Below are 11347 nucleotides of genomic sequence, written 5' to 3' on the forward strand. Positions count from 1 at the left end.
AGATAGATAAATAAATAATGTATACTATAAACAACATGATTATAACATGAGCAGAGTAGACTATTATATTATTCAACTGGAATGTCGAGTGTAAAACAAAATTCACTTGACGGTTTTTACCGCGGTGTAGGCTTCTGTTCAACTTATATATTGTTGTTGAATAATTCCATGCTGACAATAAAAAGGATGGAATGAGCTCCCCTGGTTGCCCTATACACAATTAATATTATTGCTCAATTATTATTGATGTGTAGATACCTCTATACTTACTAACCAGTGAGTTCAAAAAGCAGTGATTACTATTTGTTTTGTTTTGTTATATCGTATTTTATATTCATAGCTCACTTGTATAACAGTTTATAAAATTACAGAGTAACCATAATTATTTTTGTAACATAATTGACTTCATGAACCTTTGTAATCAATCAGATTTGGGAAAATATTTATTTATTTATTCGTTGATATAATTACAAGTCATATGACTATGATCGGGATAGAACAACAGGCATTGCCCAAAACTATTCTGTTCCCAAATTTTTCCCATCATAATATATTCACTTACAAAAATGTATTTTAATTCTATGGTTTAGGTTCACCTTGTCAATTCAGTTACATCTTGGAAAATATGGTAGCACCTTTTAGGTGAGCTCTAAAAAATGAATGTTTCTTTTTAATTCCTCCTTTAGCCTATATACCAGAAGATGATGGAGAGTATAAGTTTTCAATTATAGTTTTGATACCGGTATAATATCAGTTTCAAGTCGTTGGATGAATCACATAAACAGTTAATATTGGCTGTATTGGCTGCCTGAGCACAGATAAGAGTTTTTATATGCAGCTTTGATAATTCATTTCTGAATAGGTACCTATTTTATCGTGTGATATAGAACAAAATGACTATAATTCTGTTAAAAGTTGTTATCAATAGTCATAACACATAGTTTCTCATCTCGTGTTCAACCAGTATTCACTCACTTGTACCTTATCTCCCTCTTATCATCAATATTCAGTCCTCAAATGCCTTATCAGTTTTCTCTTTTCAGTTGCAGCTCTCTTATCATACGTATCACCCATGCAACGGAGGTTCTTGCTCTGTATCATTGAGTAGTCCTTGCTACAGTGATCTCAGCTGCTGCCAATCTGAATTCTGAAAACATTGGTGGGGAAGATCAAGGAAGTCTCACCACTTCTCAGAACTCAGAACCACCAACAACGTCACGGAGACATTTTGCGTGCGCGCGTGCGTGAGAGAGAAAGAGAGAGAATGAATGAGAGGGAGTGAATAATAGAACATTCTGCGACCTTCCACAATGCAATACAGACAGGAGCCACGCAACGCGTTATTGACCGAAAATGTGCACCCCATGCCCTGTCTATAAAGCTGTCTTTCTCTCTCCCATAGGTTCTCCCTCAGTTAATCTCTCTCAAACATGCTGGCGCCTCTTTTGAATGGGTTTTCTCAATAATATTATTCCAATATCCCTCCCGGCCTCTCGCTCCTGCCTGAACCGTTTTCCAATCCCAAGAATGTGTCCTGGATTCCTTTGTAGAAGTGTATAGAAATTGATGATTTTTATACGTCATAGGAATATTGATGTGATATCGTACTGGAATGGATTTTAATAAGGTAACCAGGACATATTCTTGTGAGTGGAAAACTGTCCAAGAGCGAGTGGCTGATGGTAGTTGAGTAGCCTACCTATACCCACTGTTTGCTGAATTTTTATTTTATTTATTTACAATGTAAATGAAACGTATGTAATAACATTGGTAAATAAAATATTTTTCTTCCAAATTTATAGGTGCCAAAGTCCAAGATAAGTTTAGAATCTCACGCGTACAATTATTATAAAAATTTAGTCCAAAATAAACATGAAAACTATAAATTTTGAATTTAGATGGCTTTAATTAATAAATTGATTAGAAATATTACACTCAATTACCACTTGCAACGAATAATATTGAGTTATTTAAGAAAATTTGGAACCATTGAAGAAACACAGACTTGTAGACACTAAAGCTCAGCTGATATGACTATAAAACAAGATAACAGAGTAATTGGTGTAATCTTTACTTAAACATGTAACTTATGTAATAAAGTTACTGTGCAATTAATACTTACGGTACGTATTTCGACGCAGTTACTAATACCGTCCTGGAGATTGAGCGGAAAAATGAATACACTGTAATGCATCGTGTTTTACCTACCTTACACATTTTTCCATCCATTTATTTTAATACAGAAATTCAGGTACTTGAGAATAGGGGATATTAGGGGTCAGAACTTCACTTGAATGACCCCCAAATATCTGCGTGCTGACTATACAACCATAGATAAATAATAGCATAAGTAGATATCCCATGGTATAGGGTGTTTATATCGTAACTTTTTCTGTTATTTCAAGCCGATAGTCCACGTAGTTCTTTCCCGTAAAGCTATGTGACGCTGACAGTCTCTCATATTGTGCCGTTCATACAATCTCACCCGACCAAAACAGTAAAAATCTACAATAATTGACAGTAATCGGCTTGAGATACGGTAACAGTAAAAGTTGCGACATAAACGCCCTATACCATGGGATATCTACTTACGCTATTATTTCTCTATGCTACAACTATCATAAAATGATATAACATCTTATATTTGAATGGTATAAGCTATTTTGCTAGATTATCCTTAATTAATTGAGCTACATTGCAAGAAAAAATCAAATGCAAAATACTATATTTACTTCCGGGCCTAGGCCTATAGCTCAGTAAACCAAATATTAGGAATATTAATAGGTTATATGGACTTGCAGAGGTGATGATCAGTCTCTAGGTCTTCACATGTAAGATACTTCAAATAGTAAGAACTGTATAAAATAGTGACTAACGAATCTGTATTAGAAAAATAATAAGGAAAATGTAGCATCATTTGAAGTTGTGCCATCATTTCTTCACTATGGGCGAATTATAACAAAGAAATTGACAAAAAATTCAACAATGTGACATTTGTTACAAAATTTCATTTTTGGGAAAATTGTTTTAAATTCTGAAATTGTTTGGAATCGTGCTTTGCTTTGAACATTCATATTAATTGTAGAGATGAAATTATTAAATAATTTATAATTCGCTCTTATCCTAGCCATGAACAGTATTTAAGCTCTTGACTGTTTATGAATTACGGAGTTTGAAACTATGCCTGTTTTGATTCTTCCCCAATGATATTGTACTTATTTTGAATAAATAAATGAATAATTTATTATGTTCAACTCTTAACTGTATCAGTACGGTTTATAGCTTACTAGGTTATAGGTGCTATTTATTACCTAATATTTTTAATTCTTTACTCCTCTCCTAAGAGAGACAGCTTTTGTAGCAGGTACACTATACTTGAATTATTTCTATTTTCTCCAGTAACCCAAATTGTGTTCCAATTATTATTTTATTGTATATCCAATTCATTTCACAAATTTCCCAATTTTTTCAGTTGTTATCTGCAATAATTGGATGTCAAGTTTAATATTGAGTTACGATGCATTCTACACCAGTCATCATTATTGATTTTGATTTCAGGTGAAAATTCAAAAAATAGCTTCAATTTCTAACATTAGGCTACAAAGTAAGTTACTTCACTAAAATATCTAATGTAATATTTAGTTTGCAATGAAGCTTTTCTATAGTGAGTTCCACTCTATAATGGCAGTGAGAGATAGCGCTATCCGCTTTGTTGAATTATAGACAAGGACAGCAATACCATTGCTAATCAAACACTGCCATTATAACGTGGGCCTCACTACAGGGAGAATTTCAAAACATTTCAATATGAAGTAAATTGTACTTCGATAGTATGAACAAAACATAAAATGATTGAATAAATAATAAATAATAATAATAAATAATAAATAATAAATAATAAATAATAAATAATAATAATAAATAATAAATAAAATAATAAATAATAAATAATAAATAATAAATAATAATAATAAATAATAAATAATAAATAATAATAATAATAAATAATAAATAAAATAATAAATAATAAATATAAATAATAAATAATAAATAAAAATAATAAATAATAAATAATAATAATAAATAATAATATAATAATAAATAATAATAAATAATAAATAATAAATAATAAATACTAAATAATAAATAATAAATAATAAATAATAAATAATAAATAATAAATAATAAATAAAAATAATAATAATAATAATAAATAATAAATAATAAATAATAATAATAATAATAATAAATAATAAATAATAAATAATAAATAATAAATAATAAATAATAAAATAAATAATAAATAAAAATAATAAATAATAAATAATAATAATAAATAATAAATAAAAAATTGAAAAATTGAATAAAACTAGTCTGGAAGTTGTAGTGTGATTAGTTTTTTGAGAAAAAAGTTGAAGTATGCAAAAAATCTAAGTAGAAAAACACAGACTTCTACGTTTGATGCTTAATAACTTTCTTTAATGACCAGTGAACAAATAATTCTTCGAAATAAAAATTTAATTCTGAAAAGAATTATGTAAGCTGTGTGGACTAAATTTAAATAATAGTTAAATGAAATGTATTCTTATGTAGTACATTACACCACAAAAATTTGCTGTTTTATGAGGAGAGAACTAATAGCTCATAGGTTGTAGCTGATTGCAAATAAAATATTCGGTTTTTTATGAAATATTTTTTTTTTTATATGAAAGTAACATATTTAAATGACATTAAACTCATACCAAAAGACTAAAGATGATGTTCAAAGTGACCTCCGTTGTTCTTAATGCATATGTTCAGATGTCTTCTCATCGATTGTCGGACCCGTTCAAATATTCCAGGAGTCTGCTTTATCATTTCTATTCCGTTCAAAATCCTTAACCGGAGTTCTCCAATGGTATCAATCGGAGTATTGTATATTAAGGTTTTCAAGTGTCCCCAAAGATAAAAATCCAAAGGATTTAAGTCTGGTGACCTAGCTGGCCATGGTACTGACCCACCTCGGCCTATCCATTGATTTGGAAAGCTGTGATTCAGGTGTTCACGAACAGCAACACTGAAGTGTGCTGGAGCTCCATCATGCATAAACCAAATGTTTTGGCGCAACTGAAGAGGTACATCTTCAAGTAAGATAAATAGCTCCTCTCTCAAAAAGTTTAAGTAGATTATGCCATTGAGCCTGGGAGGAAGCTCGAACAGAAGTAGATGATCTCCTATGATTCCTGCCCAAATGTTTATTGAGAACTGATGTTGTGGACGATTAGGATTGATGGCATGAGGATTCTCATCTGCCAAATATGTTGGTTGTGGACGTTAACGATAGCTGTTCTTGTAAAGTGTGCCTCGTCAGTAAATGAAACGGTTGTTAAAAAGTTTGAGTTAACAAGTTTTTCTAAAAACCATCGGCAAATATCAGCACGGGGAATACAGTCTCGTGGCAATAGAGTATGCGAACTTTCTGGAGGTGGTATGGATTTAATTGTTGCTCTTTTATTATCCTTCAAATAAACGATTGATTGACATTAAACTGCACTGACAATTCTCTCGTGCACTTCTCTGGATGTTCATAAATTTCATTAAGAACTTGTTCTTCTAACTCAACAGTCTTACTAGATCGGGGTCTGCCTGCATAAATGGGCTCTTTGGACATCAGACAGACGTTGATGAATAGTGGCAAAAAACCTTGAACTTGGACATACTCGGTTAGAAAAGTTCTCTTAATACAAAAGTCTTGCTTCAGTAGGCTACTATTACAGTGTCCCATCCCATACATTAAATGCATGTCAGCTAATTCGGAGTATGGATAATGTCTAAAATTACCTGCCATTTTTAAAAAGTTAACACTTAACACAAAAGCAAAGTGACATGGTTACAAATAACTGGTTAATAGATTAAACATAAAACACAGCGCGGTTAAAGTAGGCCTAACTTACAGTTTGTTGTTTTGTTCAACAGTGAGCTAAAATATTTCTGAAAATAATTATCAGCTGATAATTTCTTTTAAATTATTTATTATTTAAAACAAAATAAATCAGCTGTATTGTACAGCTGTTATTTAAATCCATATTTTATATGCAATCAGCTACAACCCTACAACCTATGAGTTATTAGCTCTCTTCTCATAAAACAGCAAATTTTTGTGGTGTAATGTACTACATAAGAATACATTTCATTTAAACGTTATTCAAATTTAGTTTACACAGCTTACATCATTCTTTTCAGAATTAAATACTCTACAATTTTTATTTCGAAGAATTATTTGTTCACTGGTCATCAAAGAAAGTTATTAAGCATCAAACGTAGAAGTCTATGTTTTCCTACATAGATTTTTTGCATATTTCAACTTTTTTCTCAAAAACTACTCTCACTACCGAACAGCTTCCAGACTAGTTTTATTCAATTTTTCAGGTATTTTACCACATGAATCCAGCATAAGTTTTTCAAAAACTAGTCCCCAAACAATTCAACATCGGTGTATTTCATCAGAGGAACTGAATTCCGGGCGAAATCTTTCACTCTGTATAGCTCGCTAATGAAGCGTTTATGGATATATGTTTATAAGAACTTTTTTCTTATTTTCACCTCTACCTCTATTATTTTACCATAATTAAGAATCACTCTGTATATCTTTTATATCTATAAAAGGCTAAGCTCCAACAGACTGAAATCACACCACAGCCCAAACTACTGAGCCTAAAACTTTAAATTTTGCACAATTGTTTATGGTAGCCTCAAAACATCCACTAAGAAAGGATTTTCAGAAATTTGCCCCCCTGAGGGAGCTGGGGCCCCCAAAAATTTTGTACTTTTTAACATTGCACAGCAAAGTCATGAGGAACTTTTTTGTTCAGCTACGAAAAAAATTAGATCTATGCAGAAAAAATACCGATCAGGAGCACAGGGGGGTTAAGGAGAAGGCATTTTTCGAAAATTATGATGTAAAATCACACTACAGCTCAAACTAATTGGCCTACAGACTTGAAACTTTGCCCAAATATTCTTCGAACATGCTAAACGCGCACTAAGAACGTATTTTGAGATATTTTGCCTCGAAGGGTTTCAAAGGATCAAAAAGGATCCTATTAAGTAAGGTTATTAACATGGTAAGGTGAACGCCATATGGAACTGAGATAATAATTATTGAGACATGATATTCTAACATATGTTGTAATCATTGGAAAGCTCAAAATAATCTCATCAATCAGCTGATCGAATTAATTTTGCGTTAATCGAGATCGCGAGCTTGCCACGTGTTGTATGCTTGGCCAGTTCGGTTGTGCCTTCTATCAGCTGTATATGGAGTCTCATACATTCCGATTAGAACAGAGCACAGAGATTTTCTTTGGTTAGGAGTTTATTAATAATTCTCTTTTTAAATCCAAATTTTATTGCCTTAAAAAATCACATTGAAAACTTTCTTAATAGACAACAAGATTACAAAAACAAAATGTACCTATTCAGTGTCCATAATGAAAGTGATTGAACTACTCAAAGTTAATGGCTTACTGGTCCCTCATAGAATTTATAGTATTCCTGGTGATTGAGCCTGTCTTTTTTTCAGCGTAAATTATTAATAATAAAACTTTATTTACAACTAGCTTACCCGGCGAACTTCGTACCGCCATAAAGTTAATGTATCTCATGTCACACTTGACTTTATTTGGTGAATCATGAAATTTATCTGACAATCAATATTTTCATTTACATCTCAATACTGTACGGACTTCCTATGTGTTCAGTTATGCAGCATTCATTATTCCAAAAACATATTCTTCTCAATCAATTGGTAGTAATATCTATCAGTGAAGTGTTGAATTAAAAAAAAAATAAAAAATAGATAGGTTAAATCAGTGTTTCAACGATTAATTCAATGTTTTCATAGCTGTTGATTGCCAATAGATAGTACAGGAAATATGCGATGTACGATGAATCACACTGAATGCTATATTCTTTCCACCTTCCATTTTAGGATGAATATAGGTAAAGCCAAATTTATAAAAATTGTAAATTATTCTGTCATTCTTCAGTAATTAATAAATGGAATATGAACAACTCTCTTTCGAAGGTGAATATTTTTTTAACATTTTCCAGTTTCTCAATGATAGGGGAGTGATAATTATTTGTATAGGTCTTCTAAGGAACTATTATCTACAGCTGGAACCAATCAACTACACTTCAACTCCAAACTATCGTTTTAATACCATAGGATACACAATTTATCACAGGGTGACGTGTTTATTACAGCTGGTATAACTTTAGATGCTAAATCATATTATCACAATATGATCTTGAATCATGATCATCTTTCCGTTATTCGGTAGCCGCTCGGCCGACAATTTTGAAAACATAGGTCTGTAAAATGGATTAATAAATAATTATTATTAGCCCCCCTTTTAAAATTCCTGTTCAGAATAAACCATCCCCAATATTCACACAACATATTCCCAATGTTTGATGCCGTTATGTCAAGTAGTTTTCAAGTCTATAGGGAACAAACAAACACACAAACACATATTAATTTTTATATACTGTATATAGATTTACATTCGGCTTAAACAAAAGCCTCTCTAAATGGAGGTAAAATGATAAGGTTGACAACTTTTAAGTCTGTTGTTTTAACGTTTTTGTTTTCAAATCATTTTCAAAAAGTTCATGTAGTACCTACTATTGTGTTTGAGACACTTCTGGCGCTATCATAGTTTCACCACTATTGTGTTCCACAGTCCTATCTCTTGCAGTCGTTAACTATATCTATAATAAAGTAAAGAGTTGGCTTATACACGTACGGGATAGGAAAATTATGTTTGACGCATCATCACGTCTGAACTACTGGACTAATTAACTTGGAATTTTGCAAATAGATTCTTAATAATTAAGCAAAGATGATTAGAAATATTTTCAATTCTTCAAAATTTCATTACGTCAAGTTTTCAGTTTGTCATCTTTTAAAATAGATCCATGCGGAGCGCGGGTTTCTGCTAGTATTATATAAAAGCGGAATGGCACTCACTGACTGACTGACTGACTCATTCACTCGCAGAACTAAAAATCTACTGGACCAAAAACGTTCAAATTCAGTAGGTATGTTCAGTTGGCCATTTAGAGGCGCAGTAAGAACAGATTTGGAAAAATTTCCAAAGATAAGCTCAAAATCTGCGTTTTCCCAGCGTTTTCTCAGCTTTATCGAGGATAAATGAACAGAAAATGTTCAAATTTAGTACAGAAGCTAAGCTAGGGTGTAATAATGTTGAGTTACAAGGAAATTGCAATAACGTCAAAGATACGCCCAAAATTAGCGTTTTTCCAGAATTTTTTGCTTTTTCTCAGATTTTTCGAGAACGAATGAACAGAAATTGTTCAAATTTAGTACAGAAGCTAAGCTAAGGTGTGATAATGTTGTGTTACAAGGAAATTGCAATCACGTCAAAGATACGCCCAAAATTAGCGTTTTTCCAGAATTTTTTGCTTTTTCTCAGATTTTTCGAGAACGAATGAACAGAAATTGTTCAAATTTAGTACAGAAGCTAAGCTAAGGTGTGATAATGTTGTGTTAGAAGGAATTTGAAATAACGCCAAGATACGCCCAAAATCTGCGTTTTCCAGCGTTTTTTGCGCTTTCTCGCTTTATCGAGAACAAATGAACAGAAAATGTTCAAACTCACTACAGAAGCTCAGCTGGAGTGTAATAATGTTGTGTTAGAAGGAATTTGAAATAACGCCAAAGATACGCCCAAAATTAGCGTTTTCTCAGTTCTTTCATCAAGTAATAGACAGAAAATGTTTAAATTTGGTACAGAGGTTTTGCTAGGGTCTAAAAATTTTGTGATGAGGTGACTTATTATATTTATAATAATGAAATATTTCATCAAAGGTACGCCCAAAATCAGCGTTTTTCTAACGTTTTTCTCAGCATTTCTGCGTTTTCTCAGTACTTTGACTTTCTCATGGAATGAAGGATGCTCAAATGAAGAATGCAGGCGAGCGAAGCTAGCCCGCTGATCTCATTTTTGGACGATGCAGTCGGGGGTCCAGAAGGCGGAGCCCCCTGGCTAGACGAATATGGCGAGCGAAGCTAGCCTGACGGCTAGTATTTATATACAGCTAAAATTTATTATAAATTTGATCTTATGCTATAATTTCATGTTTGAAAATATACATTTCAAATTTCTTGTACTTGTAAAAATCAAACATGAATTAGTGCATGGATTTCTGCCATGCACTAAATCCATGCACTGCGATTGATTCAAAGAATTCATCAAGTTATTTGTTGTGTAAAAGATCACTTGGACAAATTGCTATTCAATGCAAAATACAAGCTTATTTTGAGTAGAATGATTCAATTGAGTGTAACAAATTCAAAATGAATGTTAGATATACCGTCATCATCTAATTAAATTACATTTTTAATTTCAAAAATTTCGTCACCATATCAATTTGAAATTAAAACTATTTGAACTTGTCAATTTGATTTATTTTTCAAGGGAATAGCAATCCTATCCATATCAGTGTCCATCTTCACTTTTGGCAGTCTAATTCGGAATAAGTATTGCTTGGAAATTCGAATTTTAATAAAACTGCAACTGTGAAAAAGAGATTGTGATAAGTGAAAATTGACTCTTCTAGTTTTGCAGCTAAGTGAAGAACTTAAAAAACAATTCCATATAGAACTGGAATAATTATTTAATGTAGCCTAAAACTTCAAAAAAAAAAATTATGTAGAAATTGGAACACATTATTATTCCATTCAGAACTTCATAATTAGAATGTCAATCGCCGTAGTTAACTACTGGTAGAGTAGTGACTACACCTTTTCCAACTGTATTTTAGAAAGTATCAATTGTAATTGAGAATAGTCATTTGTATTTGAGGAAACGTCAGATTTAAATGAGAATAGTCAAAAGTCAATTGCATTTGAGAAGTCATCACTTGTAGTTGAGAATAGTGAATTTTATTTGAGAAAGTATCATTTCAATTTGAGAACATGCGATTTGAAATCGAGAAGTTGTCAGTTGTAATTGGGGAATGATTTTAAAAAACCAGTGCTCCGGTACTTATATTTTTTATAACTGTACTCATGAGAAATAATATGATAATATATTTAATATTCCAATAAAACGTTCAGTTTTTGAATAAAAAATTATTTTCGAGCCGCAAAATCCATTGAAGAATTGCTTGATCAAGAGATTCAATTGATTGATGATAAAGTTTAATTGCGCCTTTAACATAGAGGATTTGATCTTCATCAAGTGCAATATTTCACAAAATTTTTGTAGACAAAAGTCGTGTTGCCAATACATACATAGAAATGATACTCATCAATCATTCGTAAACAGTACAGGGGAAATAA

At 31.7% G+C, this 11347-nt stretch overlaps 1 protein-coding gene across 1 annotated transcript in view; it reads left to right on the forward strand.

Annotated features, from left to right (window-relative positions):
- LOC120353189 (cytochrome P450 6a2-like) overlaps positions 1 to 1143 on the forward strand; it is a 31407-nt gene extending 30264 nt beyond the window's left edge. Inside the window, exon 6 of the mRNA XM_039435994.1 lies at positions 1044 to 1143. Within this exon, the coding sequence (XP_039291928.1) occupies positions 1044 to 1108 (65 nt within the window). The 3' untranslated portion in view covers positions 1109 to 1143. The remainder of the gene's footprint in view (positions 1 to 1043) is intronic.
- Positions 1144 to 11347: the final 10204 nt, after the last annotated feature.

The sequence above is a fragment of the Nilaparvata lugens genome, chromosome 10 (assembly GCF_014356525.2).
Source record: "Nilaparvata lugens isolate BPH chromosome 10, ASM1435652v1, whole genome shotgun sequence".
In the NCBI taxonomy this organism is placed as follows: domain Eukaryota; kingdom Metazoa; phylum Arthropoda; class Insecta; order Hemiptera; family Delphacidae; genus Nilaparvata; species Nilaparvata lugens.